The sequence below is a fragment of the Onychomys torridus genome, chromosome 14, assembly GCF_903995425.1.
Source record: "Onychomys torridus chromosome 14, mOncTor1.1, whole genome shotgun sequence".
Taxonomy (NCBI): Eukaryota; Metazoa; Chordata; class Mammalia; order Rodentia; family Cricetidae; genus Onychomys; species Onychomys torridus.
The window spans coordinates 68,755,666-68,774,098 of NC_050456.1; the positions used below are offsets into that span (position 1 = coordinate 68,755,666).

The window sequence follows — 18,433 nt, forward strand, 5'->3', positions numbered from 1 at the left end:
CACAGTCAAGAAAACAAAACAACAGCCTACAAGAATGGAAAAATATCTTCTCCAACCCTACATCTGACAGAGGGCTGATCTCCAAAATATATAAAGAACTCAAGAAACTAGACATCAAAATACCTAACAGTCCAATTAAAAAAATGGGCTAGGGAACTCCCATCTGGACCAGAGGTGTATAGTTGGGGTTATAGTCAGAGAGGCAACTGCCCCTGGGTCCCACCCCCAGGCAACAGCCCTCCCAGAAGGACCTGCCCAACTTGGCCCCAGTTTCTGGCCAACTGGCAGGCACTGTGGGAAGACTCCCCTTTTCCAAGAGTGCAGGCAGACCCTGCAGTCTCGACACCCTGGCCCCCACACCCATTTGCCCAAGACCTCAGCCACTTCCTGAGAATCAGAGACCAGCTCCCAGCTCCCGTCTGCCCCAGAACTCTATCTGGAACAGAGAGACCCTATGGTGGACACTACAACCTCAACACCTTGTCCCCACACCCATCTGCCAGAGAACCCAGCCACTTCCGGACACTTAGAGACCAGCATCCAGCATTCCATCCTGCCCCAGAACTCCCATCTGGACCAGAGAGACCCCAGATACTATCTACTCCAGAACTCCCATCTGGACCAGAGCTGCCATCCTGTCCTGGAACTCCCATCTGGACAAGAGGAGCTCCCATCTGGACAAGATAAGGAGAGCCCAGGGACTTCCTGAGACTCAGAATCCAGCACCCCAGCTCCTATCCGGCCAGCACTATCATCTGGACCAGAGCTCTCATCTGGACCAGAGCTTCCATCTGGACCAGAGAGAGGCTCCCTAAACCTGTCAGCATTGTCTGGACCAAGTACACTGAAAAGACCAAGAACGAATCCAAAAGGAGATGGGCAGACATCAAAGCAGAAGTACATACAACAAAATAAAGAGCAATACATCATCACCAGAACCTAGCCCTTCTCTAACAACTAGACCTGAATGGAAGAAGCAGAAGAAAACAGCCTTATAAGTAACATCATGAAGAGGCTAGAGCCTTATATAGAAGAAATTAAAAATAAAGTGGAGGAACAGATAAACAAAAAATGGGAAGAACGCTATAAAAAACTAGAGGAAAGGACAATTGAGGCAGAAGAAAACAATAAGTCCTTGAAAGAAAATCATGAAAAAGCAATGAAACAGACGGGGAAACAGTCCAAGACCTGAAGAGGGAAATAGAAAAAATGAAGAAGACACTAGCAGAAGGAATGCGGGAAATAGAAAATCGGAGAAAATGAACAGGAACTTCACATGCAAGTATAACCAACAGAATGCAAGAGATGGAAAAGAGGATCTCTGGTGTTGAAGATACGGTAGAAGAAATAGATTCATCAGTCAAAGAAAACACTAAAACCAACAAAGTCATGACCCAAAATGTCCAAGAAATTTGGGACACCATGAAAAGACCAAACCTACAAATAATAGGGATAGAGGAAGGAGAAGAATACCAACTCAAAGGCATAGAAAATATATTTAACAAGATCATAGAAGAAAACCTTCCCAACTTAAAGAAGGAAATGCCTATGAAGATACAAGAAGCCTATAGAACACCAAACAGACTAGACCCCCCCAAAAAGTCCCTTCACCACATAATAATTAAACAACTAAATGTACAGAATAAAGAAAGAATATTAAGGGCAGCAAAGGAAAAAGGCCAAGTGAATTATAAAGGCAAACCCATCAGAATAACACCCCATTTCTCAATGGAGACTTTGAAAGCCAGAAGGACCTGGACAGATATAATGCAGACACTAAGAGACCATGGATGCCTGCCTAGACTAATATACCCAGCAAAAGTATTAATCATCATAGATGGAGTGAACAAGACCTTCCAAGACAAAACCAGATTTAAACAGTACTTATCCACAAACCCAGCCATACAGAAAGCACTAGAAGGAAAATTCCAACCTAAGGAAGGCAGATACACCCATGAAAACACAGGTAATAGATAACACCACAGCAGTAAACCACAAAGAAGAGAAATACACACACACTACCCCCAAAACATAAAAATAATAACAGGAATGAACACTCACTGGTTATTAATATCCCTTAATATCAATGGACTTAATTCACCTATAAAAAGACACAGAATAAAAGAATGGATACGAAAACAGGACCCATCTTTCTGCTGCATACAAGAAACAAACCTCAACTTCAAAGATAGATACCTCCTAAGAATAAAAGGCTGGGAAAAGACTTTCCAATCAAATGGTCTTAAGAAGCAAGCTGGTGTAGCCATCCTAATATCCAGCAAAATAGACTTCAAACTAAAATCAATCAAAACAGATGATGAAGGACATTACATACACATCAAATTAAATGGAGAGAAACTCCAAGCAATTCCACTAAAATAAGGAACAAGGCAAGGCTGTCTCCTCTCCCCAAACTTATTCAACATAGTACTTGATGTTCTAGCCAGAGCTATAAGACAACATAAGGAGATTAAGGGGATACAAACTGGAAAGGAAGAAGTCAAGCTTTTCCTATTTGCAGATGACATGATAGTATACATGAGTGACCCCAAAAATTCAACCAAGGAACTGATACAGCTTATAAACACCTTCAGCAACACAGCAGGATATAAGATCAACTCAATAAAAAGTATCAGTAGCCCTCCTATATACAATAGACAAACAGGCTGAGAAGGAAATCAGAGATACATCACCCTTTACAATAGCCACAAATGATATAAAATACCTTGGGGTTACTCTAACTAAGCATGTGAAGGACCTATATGACAAGAACTTTAAGTCCCTGAAAAAAGAAACTGAAGAAGATGTCAGAAAATGGAAAGACCTCCCATGCTCATGGATAGACAGGATTAACATAGTAAAAATGGCAATCCTACCAAAAGCAATCTACAGATTCAACGCAATCCCCATCAAATTACCAACACAATTCTTCACAGACCTGGAAAGAATAATACTCAACTTCATATGGAAAAACAAAAAACCCAGGATAGCCAAAAGAATCCTTTACAATAAAAAAACCTCTGGAGGCATCACGATCCCTGACCTCAAGCTCTACTATAGAGCTACCATAGTAAAAACAGCTTGGTACTGGCATAAAACCCGACATGTGGACCAATGGAAACGAATTGAAGACCCTGACATTAACCTGCACACCTATGAACATTTTTGACGAAGAAGCCAAAAATGTACAATGGAAAAAAGAAAGCATCTTCAACAAATGGTGCTGGCATAACTGTATGTCAATGTGTAGAAGGCTGCAAATAGATCCATATCTGTCACTGTGCACAAAACTTAAATCCAAGTGGATCAAAGACCTCAACATAAATCCAGCCACTCTGAACCTGATAGAAGAGAAAGTAGGAAGTACTCTTGAATGCATTGGCACCGGAGATCACTTTCTAAATATAACACCAGTAGCACAGACACTGAGAGAAACAATCAATCAATGAGACCTGTTGAAACTGAGAAGCTTTTGTAGAGCAAAGGACATGGTCAACAAGACAAAGCGACAGCCTACAGAATGGGAAAAGGTCTTCACCAACCCCACATCTGACAGAGGGCTGATATCCAGAATATATAAAGAACTCAAGAAATTAGACATCAAAATGTCCAACAGTCCAATTAAGAAATGGGCTATAGAACTAAACAGAGAATTCTCCACAGAGGAAGTTCAAATGGCTGAAAGACATTTAAGGAATTGCTCAACATCCCTAATTATCGAGGAAATGCAAATCAAAATGACTCTGAGATACCACCTTATACCTGTCAGAACAGCTAAGATCAAAAACACAGAAGACAGCCTATGCAGGAGAGGATGTGGAGCAAGGGGAACTCTCCTCCACTGCTGGTGGGAATGCAAGCTTGTACAGACACTTTGGAAATCAATATGGTGCTTACTTAGAAAATTGGGAATCCATCTCCCCCAAGACCCAGCTATAGCACTCTTGGGCATATACCAATGAAATTCACAAAATCATTAGGTCTTACTTTAAAAACATATAAAAACATTCTACTAAATGGGACAATGTAAAGGAAATGTTTACATTTCTCTGTATGTGTGGCCAACCAAAATTAAGCCAAGATGAAATAAACAATCTGAATGTAAATAACAAGTCATGAGACTGAAACAATTAATAAAAAATCTCCCACAACAACAAAATGTCCAGCCCCTGTTGAACTGACTGGTTTGTTTTACTACACCTCCAAAGGACTAACACCAATGCTTCCCAAACTAGTCCATAAAATAGAAATGAAGAAACGTTACTAAACTTTCTCTCTCTCTCTTTCTATCTTTTTAAAAGCAGAGTCTCAGATGATATAGTTCTGACTGACCTGGAACACAAGAAATGTACCAGACTGGCCTCAGACTCACAGAAATACACCGTCGTCTGCCTCCCAAGTACTGGGTTTAAATATGTGCACCACTATGCAAAGCCTTTTCAATTCTTATTGCAACTGATATTCCCTGATAACAAAGCAAATATACAACAACAACAAAAGCACAAATTTATCTGATGAACTTAAACTTAAGAAAAACTCAATAAAAGCACTTGCAAACAAAATTTAAGAACTCATCAAAAATATTGCTCACCATCATTAAGTTTGGTTTACTACATAGATTCTGGAATGGCTCAGTATATGTAAAGCTATAAATGTTATAAATCACAAAATGGACTCTAGCATAGAAATTACATGGTCATCAGACACACAAAAAATTATTTGACAAAAATCCAACATCCCTTCATGTTTAAAGTCCTAAAAATCTGAGAATACAGTGAACATATATCAATATAATGAGTATATATAAAAAGCCTATGGGGGGCAACATGTTAAAAAAATTAAAGAATTCTATTCACAATAGCCCTTAAAAATGAAATATGTTGTAATAAATCTGACAATGGATGTGAGTGATCTCTACAATGAAAATTTTAAAACACTGAAGAATTAAGTTGAGAAAAACACTAGATAGTGGAAAGACTTTCAATGCTCATGAATTGGAAGAATTAATGTTTTGAAACTGGCTACCCTACCAAAAGCAATCTACATATTCCATACAATCACAATCAAAGTCCAGTTCTGTTCATCACAGAAACAGAAAAAAAAATAAAGTTCATACAGAAGCACAAGGGATCCTAGATAGACAGAAATCTAATTTGATAGTTTCGGGAAGAGGAAACACCATCAGAGAGACTCAACATCTCTCTTCCATATACTTTGATTAGACAACCCCTTTGTTCTGCTCTACCTGCCCACTTTGGGGACATGTTCTGTAATGACGTGGAACTGCAAAAGACTGTCCAAAGATGTAACACAAATTAGCATGTGTTCTTACTAATTTAGAAGTCTCAGAGCCCTGCTCTCACTCTTAGTTTAAAGGAGCAAAATTTTTACCGGTATAATATAAAATTTCTCCTAATTATATTATAGCAGTATCAAGAGAGTTCTGTCTGTTTCCTAACAGGATTAACAAGATACACTAACAGTGGAAAAATTCTTGATAATATTTTCACAATATACTATGATCACTTGGGATTCATACACAAACTGACTCCAGAACGCTTTGACACTGATTTATCACGTTCAGTCTCTGGAACGTCTAATATTTTTGGAACGGTCAGTAACATAATGCAATGAAACTGTTTGCCTTGTTTTGAGTACATATGCCACATTCTATGTACAGGCCAATGAAATAATGTTTACCTTAATACAAACCCTTTTAAGGTTTTTAAATGTGTGTGTGTGTGTGTGTGTGTGTGTGTGTGTGTGTGTGTGTGTGTGTGTGGAGGGAGGTGTTTGTGGAGGCAGGTGTTTGTTTGAGGTGATGGGTCTACCCTAAAGCTGGAGTTACAGGTAGTTGTGAACCACTTGGCAGGGTACCTGCAAACCATCTCAGGTCCATTTCAAGAGCAAGTATGTGCTCTTAACAGCTGAGCCATATCTCCAGACCCATCAGGACACTCTTTGCTCAGGGAAAACTTTGTATACAACATTGAACACCTCCAAAATCTTCTCTAAGCCCCATGGGTATCCTCATACAAGATTTCACAGCAGAACAACAACATATCTAAAATAGACCTGTTACAAGCAACTCAGCTCCTGGTTTATTTTCTACCTTCCAATGTTGGCCTTGAGGAAATATGGTTTTTGATTCACCTTTCACCTTCCATGTTAAATAGTCATGCTCCCTAGTTTATTCCTTGTTTAATGCCAACAGAGTAAAGGTTTACGACCCTTCACAGATGATAATAAATATCTATTTTAAATAATTACAATATAATGTGCTATTTATGAATATATATATATATATATATATATATATATATATATATATATATGAATGAAGGGGACAAGAAGGAGGAGGAAGGGGAGGAGAAGGAGAAGAAGGAGAAGGAGAGAAGAAGAAGAAGAAGAAGAAGAAGAAGAAGAAGAAGAAGAAGAAGAAGAAGAAAAGGAAGGAAGGAAGGAAGGAAGGAAGGAAGAAAGAAAGAAAGAAAGAAAGAAAGAAAGAAAGAAAGAAAGAAAAGAAGAAGATGACTCATCAAGAAAGCAGCCAAGAGTAAAATGTGTTTCAGTAGGGGTTGGTAAAACTGTCATTTGTCTTAAAAACAAACAAACAAAAAAACCAGAAAGGCTCTCTTTATAAGTCAGTCCAGGCCTAGAGAGGTAACTCTGTGCCTAAGAGCATTTGCCAGTCCTCCAGAGAACCAGAATTTGTTGCTCAGAACCCACATGGTGACTCAATCATTCATAACTATAGCTCCAGAACATCCAGTACACACGTATTACCTCTAAGAGCAGTAAGTAAGTGCACATATGTGGCACATATATGCAAGCTGTGCTGGTTGGGTTTTGTCAACTTGACATAAACCCAGAGACATCTGGGAAGAATAATGTCATTTGAGGAATTCATTACATCAGACTGGCTTGGAGCAAGGTCTTTGAGGCATTTTCTTGATAACTGATTAATGTGGGCAGTCACAGCAAGAAGCGTTCTTTTATGTCCTCTGATTTATTTACTGCCTCTAGGTTCCTGACAAGTCCGTTCCCTAATTTTCCTTCCTAGTGGACTATAAGCTATAATCTGAAATAAACCATTTCTCCCAAGTTGCTTAGGATCAGCACTATAAAGTAAACTAGCACACAAGCAAAGTAATCATACACATATGATAAGAATAAATATATTAAAATATACAATAGTAAAAAGATCAATCTGTGTACCAGGCCAAGGCTACAGGTAGAGAGGAAGGTGCTCTAGTGTCCTCTGTCTGAGACATGAACGCAAAGGAAAGAGAGGAATTCCATGAGAGGGACTGCACAGTAGAAGATGTGAGCAGTCTGCTAGACATAACCTAAAAAAAGCAGCAGTGTCAAATTTTGCTAACATCACGGTTTTGCAGAAAGTAGCTTAGTTCCCTTAAGTGAAAGTTGAAATTGTTAAGATGGAAAAACTATAGAAATTCTTATACTCAGGACAAATTTGAAGAACACTGATTCAACAGCTTTATTTATTTTTATTTATTGCTCTACAAATGATACATGCATCCTCTCTGGAAAAAAGCAATCATTAATTCTTACTGTGTCAGGCACTGCTGTGGACTCTTCATTTTATAACAACTATCTGTCCTCATTTACTTAGGAGGTAAGCAAGGCACACAGAGTAAATAGTTACCCAAATTATGTTGGGATATTAGAATCAGACTTTTCACTGAGGCAGTTGAATCCTTTTAGCCACCCTATTTCCCTATCTCTTGCATTCTTGGTGAGTATCTTGGTGAGTACCCTAAATTCAAACACCGGGAGGAAAGCATGACAGAAAATGATTATTGGAGGCAGTACTTGATGGATATAACCCAAAACAGACTACAGTATCTACAACCCAAACACACACACACACACACACACACACACACACGCGCACGCGCACGCGCACGCGCACGCGCACACGCACACACACGCACACACACACACGCACACACACACACACGCACACATACGCACACATACACGCACACGCACATGCACACACACGCACACACGCACACACACACACACACACACACACACACACACACACACATACGCACACACACACGCACACGCACATGCACACACACAAGCACACGCACACACACACGCACGCACGCACGCACACACACACACATGCACACACACGCACGCACACACGCACACACGCACACACACACGCACACACACACACACACCGTCTCCTAAGCAACAGGATCAGCTCCAAGTACCATTTTGAAGCTAGTATCCATCTTCATTGTCACCGACCAGAACATCCTGGAACTGGACAGTTAAGGATGAAAGAGTTAGATGTCAGAAATCTAGGACAAAGTTGCCTGAAGAGACAGTCTGTACGTTATGAAAGGCCAAGGAATAGGATATGCCAGCAGAGACCAGAACCAGGAGGCTCAAGGCACAGACCTTGAGACTCAGAGCAGCAGTGCTCAAAGGAGAGGCCCTTTATTGGACCCAGTAAGAACTCCCAGGAAGAACCCCAGTTTGACAAGATCTTCTGTGTTCAGGATGGTGTCACCACAGATGACCCAACTCTGAAATCTGCACCTCCATCACCTCACCCTCCTACAAAGGGCACAGGAATCTCAAACTGTGTCTTAATTATCAGACTTCCATTTCCTCTTCTGCAGAAAACTGAGTTTTCCCTTTCACACATATGGATATTCAAAGATATCCAAAGAGCGTATAGGTATATTGCTCCAATCAATAAGCAAAGCAGTATTATTTTGATATGAAAGGGAAAAAAGTTTGCTATTTGAATTGCATTACAGTTGAAGCATAAGACATTCAACATACAATGTTTCCTTTTCTCCAATTTCAGCCACCTGATTTGGGATTTGATACTGCACTAGCTCCACAGTATCTCTCCCCCAATGAAATGATTTTCTTTGCTTATGTACCGCTGACTGACCCTAACAGCAAGCTATACAAAAAGAAGTTCAATAATATTCACATTGGGAAAGTGATAAACTACAGGTAATTAATGATTTGTTCACACTTACTTAGAATACATATTGGTTTTCAGATCCAAAACTTTAACCTCCTTTTTTGAGGATTTTTTTAAAATTTTAATAAGTCTTTTTTAATGTGTTTCATGACAAAATACATTTTGAGAAAGATTCTCACTATACAGTCTTTGCTGAACTACAACTTTCTATGTTGACCAGGCTGGCCTGAACTCTCTGAGATCTCCCTGCCTCTGCCTCTTATTGGATTTCCTTGGCTTTTGATTATCTGTATGACTATGAGATTCAGTTTGTCAGGTTTCCATAAGGGAGAAAAAAAGTCTCTTAACAGAAATTATAACTTGAAGCAACTAAATTCTACTTTATGCCTGTAATTAGTTTGTGAGTAGAATTTATTTATCTTTCTCAAGAGCCTTAATCATTCCATTTAATTATTTTTTTGTTTTGAAAATTTTATTCTCTCTCTGAGGGTGTGTGTGTACCACATGTGGGATCAGAGGACACCACAGGGATTCAACTATTGAGCCATATTGCTGGCGGCTAATTCTACTTTATTCCCTTAGAAATTTAGAAACAAGACACATTCCTCATACTCTTTAGTGAGTCAAGAATTGTGTTACACTTCCCTCTTCTGTAAAGTGTACTAGCCTGTGCACTCCAGTGGACTGTCTTCACTTTCATACACCTTTACTTACAGCTAGCTTCCTCTTCCTAGGGAAGAAGGGCAGGGAAGGAGGAAGGCAGAGTTGGAGAGTGAGAATCTCAGACAGCACTGATTGACTTTGAGTGAGAATCTCAGACAGCACTGATTGATTTTGAGTGAGAATCCCAGACAGCACTGATTGACTTTGAGTGAGAATCTCAGACAGCACTGATTGCCTTTGAGTGAGAATCTCAGACAGCACTGATTGACTTTGAGTGAGAATCCCAGACAGCACTGATTGACTTTGAGTGAGAATCCTCAGACAGCACTGATTGACTTTGAGTGAGAATCTCAGACAGCACTGATTGACTTTGAGTGAGAATCTCAGACAGCACTGATTGACTTTGAGTGAGAATCCCAGACAGCACTGATTGACTTTGAGTGAGAATCTCAGACAGCACTGATTGATTTTGAGTGAGACTCCTCAGCACTGATTGCCTTTGAGTGAGAATCTCAGACAGCACTGACTGACTTTGAGTGAGAATCCCAGACAGCACTGATTGATTTTGAGTGAGACTCCTCAGACAGCACTGATTGACTTTGAGTGAGAATCCCAGACAGCACTGATTGACTTTGAGTGAGAATCCCAGACAGCACTGATTGACTTAGAGTGAGAATCTCAGACAGCACTGATTGACTTTGAGTGAGAATCTCAGACAGCACTGATTGACTTTTTGAAGCCTGTGTGCAAGTTTCTGATACCAATATTCTGTGGATTACTGGTTTTGCTTTCCATGAAACAAAGTTCAGAGAATCAGGTGATACAGTAGCCTGCTTCTTCCTGTTCTCTGATTCTCCCCTGGTTGACTGTGCTGCCAGTGACTCTAGTTACTCTCTTGCCCCAGTCTTTGTCATGAACCTTCAAAGGAAACCCATGGAGCTTTCACTGAGTACCAAGTCCCTTTGCCTAAGTACTCTAGCCTTTCCAGACTCACATGTTGGCACAGACTTGGCCTTTGGCACTTGTAACAGTTTAGGCTGATGCTTGCTTTATTTTCTCATGGTCAGCACTGTTTCCTTTCCCCATGCTCTTCTTCCATGGTGGAAATGATCCTGGTGTTTGGTATTTCCCTCCAGTTGGTAATCCCACTGTATTTCAGGTTAGTTCTGGCTTAGTTCATTTTCTGTTGCTATTAAAAAACACTTGAAACTGGGTGATTTATAGAGAAAGGTGGATTACCTGGCTTTTGATTCCAGCCACTAGAATATGCACATTAAGATGTCTAACTGTGGTCAGGGCAGTGGCCTTACTTGATGGTGGAAGGTAGGTTGAAGGACAACTGGATGTTCAAGAAACAGAAAACTGATGTCTCTTCCTAACTATTCCATTCCCAAGATAGGGCTCTACTCCCATGATGCAAACACCTCCTGTTCTCTAGAGGAACAGGACTTATAGAATGGGTGGGGGGGTGGTATTAGAACATCTTACAGGCTGTGGTCCAGCTAGTCCAACAATCTACTAATAGAAGGTTCAATAATCCAATAGTTGTTTCAGCCCACAAGGCTGGATGTCTCAGCTGGTCTTCAGTATATTCCAGAATTTCATATAAGTACGCTGTAATGCCAGGAAGGAATGGACTTGCCAATGAGAGCAAGAGCAAGCAGCTAAAATATTTCTCTTCCATGTTGTTTTTAAAGGCTGCAACCAGAAGGTTTACTGCTGATTAAAAAGGGTATCTTCCCATCTCAAAACATCCAGATTAAAAGTGAGTCTTCTCACTTCAAATTAATTAGTTAAGAAAAAAAAACCCTCACTGGTGTACACAGCCACTTGGGTTTGAGTTGATTACAGATGTAGTCAAGTTGACAACAAGAAAAGCCATCCCATCTCCACTAGACTCCACTCTACAGCACTGCTCTGTAGAGGATAAAGTCTCAGCATGAGTCTCAGTGGGTACAAATATATTCAAAGTATGTCTGTCTAATGGCTATAAGGGAAGAGATGAGTTAATATTTTCTTTTCCTGTAATTGAAATAAAAGCAAAAATCTCATTTCTCATTGTATGGTAATCTTGTATTTGCTAAATTCTTTTAATAATTCTGGTGGTTTTTTTTATATATTCCTTTAGATTTTCCTAGTAGGGATAGATATACTTCTAAGTAAATAATCACATCACCTTCAAAGAATTTCTGCTTCTTTCTTAACATTCTTAGCATATTATAGCTTTTTCCTATTATAGTCTGCAGGTCTAATAATAAGCACCTTAAGTAGAAACTATCTGGTTTCCTTGTTGCTCCTGATGTTTAAAAGAGTAGTTTAAACATTTCACCATGATGTGATCTTTCTACAGTTTTTCACCCTTTACAAAGCTTTTTCTTGTTAGGAAATTTGTGATTTGGTGGCTGGAGAAATGGATCAGTGAGTAAGAAACTTGCTGAACAAGTATGAGGGTCTGAGGTCAGGTATCCAGCAGTCATGTGAAAAGCCAGGCATGCAATGGTGTACCTGACATCCCAGCTCTGGAAGGCAGAGGCAGGAGAATCACAGAGGCTCACTGGCCAATAAGTCTAATCTCTCCTTTCATGGAGAGACCCTGCCCCCTCCAAAAGGTAGATGAGGCTGGAGAGATGGCTCAGTAATTAGGAGCTCCCACTGCTCTTACAGAGGGCCCGGGTCTAGTTACTAGTTCCACATCATTCAGGAGGCAGCTCACAATTGCCAAAGATTTGTATATTTGGGTTTTTAATTTTTTTAAGTGTATGTTGAGCTAATCTGCCCAATTTTCTCATTTAGTTTTGATGAATATTATGAGTTATAGTGTGGATGTAACAATGTTATCTTGGTCATTTTGTGTTATCTATCATACACTTATGGACTAGTTTGCTAACATTTAGAATTTTAGATAGATCTGTGTTCAAAAATGAAGTTACAATTTTTTCACATATATTTTTGACCTTGAAATATTTTATGGTCTATTAACAAGATTATAAAACCTCATAAATATTGTTTTCTAGAAAATTCTTAGGATAGTAATTTTCTGTGCTTTGTAAGTTTGCAAATTTTGGAAATTGGTTGAAATTTACTATATGTCCTGGGAATAAAAGTATTATACAGTCAATTATTGTGAATATATTTAAGAGGAGGACCATTTTTTACTTCTGTCCTTTTAGGAATATTTTATATATAGGTCTAATGCTGTATTCATTTTCTCAATTAGTGATTGATGGGGGAGGGCCCAGCTCATTGTAGGTGGTGCTATCCCTGGGCTGGTGGTCCTGAGTTCTATAAGAAAGCAGGCTGAGTAAGCTGGGGGAAGCAAGCAAGTAAGAAGCACCCCTCCATGGCCTTTGCATCAGCTCCCATCTACAGGATCTTTCCCTATTTGAGATCCTATCCTGACTTTCTCCAATAATGAACAGCAATATGAAAGTGTAATCCAAACAAACCTTTTTCTTTCCAACTTGCCATTTGATCATAGTGTTTTATCACAGCAATAAAAACCATAACTAAGACAGACAGTATAGTCTGCATAAGGATGTCATCAGAAGCCATTGTAAAATGCTTGTTGGAGAATGAAACATTTGCATTTTTTGAAAATTTACTCTGACTGTAATGGAAAGGATGAAACAAGATAAGAGTAAAAGGTGTCTGACCTCTTAGGACCTATGAAAAGAGGTGCTGAAACAGGTGTGTCTGTGAGAAGGGAGGCCTTGGTGGACTATGATAGTTATGAGAAGAGGAATCAAGAGCCATATGCAGGTGGCAGACAAGATGGTGCAGCCAGTAAAACATTTGCTGTACAAACCTAATGACTTGCATTTGATCTCTGTAACCCAAAAGGGATGGAGAAAACCAACTCCCAAAAGTTATCCTCTGAGATTTACACATAGGTGGCATAGTCACACACACCTCACACACACTAATCATCATAATGAGTTATTTTTCAAAAATAGTCGTATAGGCGTTTGGTTTGCAGCTTGAGTGAATGTTGTCATTTTCTGAGATGAAGAGCATGGACATTGAGCAGGATAACTGTAAATTTCACATTAGACATATGTAGTTCCAAATGTCTGTTGGGTATTTAAAAGATGAGTGGAACATAACATGAACAGTTGGATGTAAGAATTTGTTGTACAGGAAAGATGAGATACCCAGCATGTGGCAGTTGTTCACATATGTGTGGGTAGCTCTACTGCAGGAGATTGTGTAAATACAGAAGAGGCATTCCAGGAACAGAGATTGGTCCCTGAAGTGAAGGCTGAAGATAGCAGTCAGGAGTAGGAAAGCCTAGAAAAAGGAAGCCTCTAAAACCCAGAAAAAGAAATGCTTCCAAAAGCTTTCCAGTAATTGGAGTAGCTAAAATAAGAACTAAGAAGTCACTTTGGATTTGGAGGCACTCTAGAGTAGAGTGACCTGGGTGAAAGCAACTTCATTGATGTGAGATGCAGAAGATAGAAAAAGCTAGAGAGGTGGAGCAGTTATTGGATGGGAGCCTCCAATGCACCCATTCACATTGACAACAGTCAACTTTATCCAGTGTTGGCCCACTCAATAGTTATTGTACTCTACCTCCAGAACACACTGACCCCTAAATGTAAGCCCATCCTTTGGTGCCTGAGTCCCCTTTCTTTCTTCTTTAAAGGGTTGTTTTTCTTCTCCCCTTGAACTACAGAGAATATGCTCATCTAAAGAAATTCTTGACACTTAGAGACTCCAAATGAGAGAGGTTGGAGGACAGCTTTGGTAGTTGAGTTGGCTGCTGGTCCTGGGCATTGACTTCAGACACAAAGAGCTTAACTTCTTAAAAATTAATGAACCATGGTTTTTGTTAATTTATCAGAGCTTTACAACACAACTGAGAAGAAAGAACAGAGAGTTCTCATGGACTCCACCACTAATCTTTTGTTTTCCAAACTGTCCACACACAACACCAGATTTGTACAGTTGCTCCAACTGATAACTTATACAGACATAACTTCACCCAGAGTTCATCATTTGTGGCATCATTCACTTTTTTTTGAGAGAGGAAATTGCTCCATAGTCCAAAGCTGGCCTCAAACCCTCAATCCTCCTGCCTCATCCTCCTGAGTGCCAACATAACAGGCATGTACCACCATGCCCCCCCCCCCCGCAGACTTCACTCTTGATACCCATTCTCAGTGTTGGAACAAATGTCTGGTGGCATTATAGCACATACATAATAGTCTTAGTGTACTAAAATTCCTCTGTGTCTCATCTGTTAACCCTTGCCTCCTCAGCTCCTGGCAACTTCTTTGTTGTTGTTGTTGCTGTCTCCTTAGTTTTGCCTTTTCTAGAATGGCACATAATTGGAGTTACACAACCCTTTGAGATTTGCTTCTTCCTCTTGAAATATGCCTATAAGATTCCTATTATCCTGCTTACACAAGCCCTGAGCAATTATTATATCACTAGACATGCTAAAATATAAGGGGAAATTTTACAGGGCCCCACTAAGAAATAAAGAACTAGAGGCAACTAGAAAGGTGGGAAAATCACCTTCCTCAGGCATGAGCCCCTCAATTGGTTATCCAATAGCAAGTTGTCATCCCTGAAATCATGTACATATGAAATGGACTAAGCAGATTATAAATATACAACAAATAGAGGAAAAGAGGTAATGAATTTGAAAGGGAGAAAGATGAGAGAGGAGCTGATGTGAGAGGAGTTGGAGGGAGGAAAAGAAAGTGGGAAATGATTTCATTATATTTTAATTAAAAAAATCAAAAGATACCTATTACCTTCTTTTTAATTTTAATAATCATACTTGTTTTTTATTTTTCTTGTATTATTTAATTTAATTTTACATATCAGCCACAGATTCCCCTGTCCTCCCTCCTCCTGCCCCTTGTCCCCAGCCCACCTTCCATTCCCATCTCCTCCAGGGCAAGGACTCCCCTGCAGATTCAGCTCAACCTGGTAGATTTGGTTAAGGCAGGTCCAGTCCCCTCCTTCCAGGCTGAGCAAACTGTCCCTGCATAGGCCCCACGTTCCAAACAGCCCACTCATGCACTAAGGACAGGTCCCGGTCCCATTGCCTGGGTGCCTCCCAAACAGTTCAAGCTAATCAACTGTCTCACTTATCCAGTTGGGAGCGCCTCAGCTATTGGTTCATAGTTCATGTGTTTCCACTAGTTTGGCTATTTGTCCCTGTGCTTTTTCAAATCATGGTCTCAACAATTCTCAATCATACAATCCATCCTCTTTCTCACCAACTGGACTCCTAGAGCTCCACCTGGGGCCTGGCCATGGGTCTCTGCATCTGCTTCCATCAGTCATTGGATGAGAGTTCTAGCACGACAGTTAGGGTATTTGGCCATCCGGATTACCAGAATAGGTCAGTTCGGGCTATCTCTCGACCATTGCCAGTAGTCTGTTGTGGAGGTTTCTTTGTGGATTTCTGGGGACCTCTCTAGCACTTTGCTTCTTCCTATTCCCATGGGGTCTTCATTTATCATGGTCTCTTTTTCCTTGTTCTCCCTTTCTGTTCTTGATCCATCTGGGATCTCCTGCTCCCCTAAGCTCTCTTTCCCCTGATTCTTACCCTTCATTACCCTCCCTCACATCCAGTTTGCTAATGTAGATCTCATCTATTTCTCTGTCATTGGGGGATCCCTGTGTCTTTCTTAGGGTCCTGTTTTCTAGGTAGCCTCCATGGATTTGTGAGTAGCAGTCTAGTCATCCTTTGTTTTACATCTAGTATCCTCCTATGAGTGAGTACATACCATGTTTGTCTTTCTGAGTCTGGGTTACCTCACTCAGAATGATTTTTTCTAGATCCATCCATTTGCCTGCAAACCTCATGATGTCATTGTTTTTCTCTGCTGAGTAGTACTCCGTTTTGTGTATGTACCACATTTTATTTATCCATTTTTCAGTTGAAGGCATCTAGGTTGTTTTCAGGTTCTGGCTATTACAAGCAATGCTACTATGAACATGGCTGAGCAAATGTCCTTGTGGTATGATTGAACATTCCTTGGGTATATGCCCAAGAGTGCTACAGCTGGGTCTTGGGGGAGATTGATTCCCAATTTTCTAAGAAAGCGTCATATTGATTTCCTGTACAAGTAGCTGTACAAGCTTCCATTCCCACCAGCAGTGGAGGAGAGTTCCCCTTGCTCCACATCCTCTCCAGCATAAGCTGTCTTCTATGTTTTTGATCTTAGCCATTCTGACAGCTATAAGGTGGTATCTCAGAATCATTTTGATTTGCATTTCCCTGATGATTAGGTATGTTGAGCAATTCCTTAAATGTCTTTCAGCCATTTGAACTTCCTCTGTTGAGTATTCTCTGTTTAGCTTTATAGCCCATTTCTTAATTGGACTGTTGGGCATTTTGATGTCTAATTTCTTGAATTCTTTATATATTCTGGATATCAGCCCTCTGTCAGATGTGGGGTGGGTGAGGATCTTTTCCCATTCTCTAGGCTGTCGCTTTGTCTTGTTGACCATGTCATTTGCTCTACAAAAGCTTCTCAGTTTCAACAGGTCCCATTGATTGATTATTTCTCTCAGTGTCTGTGCTACTGGTGTTATATTTAGGAAGTAATCTCTTATGCCAATGCATTCAAGACTACTTCCTACTTTCTCTTCTATCAGGTTCAGAGTAGCTGGATTTATGTTGAGGTCTTTGATCCACTTGGACTTAAGTTTTGTGCATGGTGACAGGTATGGATCTATTTGCAACTTTCTACATGTTGACATCCAGTTATGCCAGCACCATTTGTTGAAGATGCTTTCTTTTTTCCATTGTACATATTTGGCTTCTTTGTCAAAATTATATGTTCATAGGTGTGTGGGTTAATGTCAGGGTCTTCAATTTGATTCCATTGGTCCACATGTCAGTTTTTATGCCAGTACCAAGTTGTTTTTAATCACTGTAGCTCTATAGTAGAGCTTGAGGTTGGGGATTGTGATGCCTCCAGAGGTTGTTTTATTGTACAGGATTCTTTTGGCTATCCTGGGTTTTTTTGTTTTTCCATATGAAGTTGAGTATTATTCTTTCCAGATATGTGAAGAATTGTGTTGGTAATTTGATGGGGATTGCATTGAATATATAAATTGTTTTTGGTAAGATAGCCATTTTTACTATGTTAATCCTGCCTATCCATGAGCATGGGAGTTCTTTCCATTTTCTGACACCTTCAGTTTCTTTTTTCAGGCACTTAAAGTTCTTTTCATATAGGTTCTTCACTTGCTTAGAGTTACCCCAAGGTATTTTATATCATTTGTGGCTATTGTAAAGGGTGATGTATCTCTGATTTCCTTCTCAGCCTGTTTGTTAATTGCATATGGAGGGCTACTGATAATTTTTTTTGAGTTGATCTTGTGTCCTGCTATGTTGCTGAAGGTGTTTATAAGCTGTATCAGTTCCTTGGTTGAATTTTTGGGGTCACTCATGTATACTATCATGTCATCTGCAAATAGGGAAAGCTTGACTTCTTCCTTTCCAATTTGTATCCCCATAATCTCCTTATGTTGTCTTATTGCTCTGTCTGGAACTTCAAGTACTATATTGAGTAAGTATGGGGAGAGGGGACAGCCTTGCCTTGTTTCTGATTTTAGTGGAATTGCTTGGAGTTTCTCTCCATTTAATTTGATGTTGGCTGTTGGCTTGCTGTAGATTGCCTTTATTATGTTTAGGTATGTTCCCTGTATTCCTGATCGCTCCAAGACCTTTATCATGAAGGGGTGTTGGATTTTGTCAAATGACTTTTCTGCGTCTAGTGAGATGATCATGTGGGTTTTTTCTTTGAGTTTGTTTAT

General features: G+C 39.9%; 1 protein-coding gene across 1 annotated transcript in view; it reads left to right on the plus strand.

The window, feature by feature from the left end:
- Positions 1-18,433, plus strand: part of Catsperb (cation channel sperm associated auxiliary subunit beta) — a 138,413-nt gene that overhangs the window by 83,988 nt on the left and 35,992 nt on the right. Inside the window, exons 15-16 of the mRNA XM_036205648.1 lie at positions 5,462-5,613; positions 8,861-9,015. Coding sequence (XP_036061541.1) covers positions 5,462-5,613; positions 8,861-9,015 — 307 coding nt within the window. The remainder of the gene's footprint in view (positions 1-5,461; positions 5,614-8,860; positions 9,016-18,433) is intronic.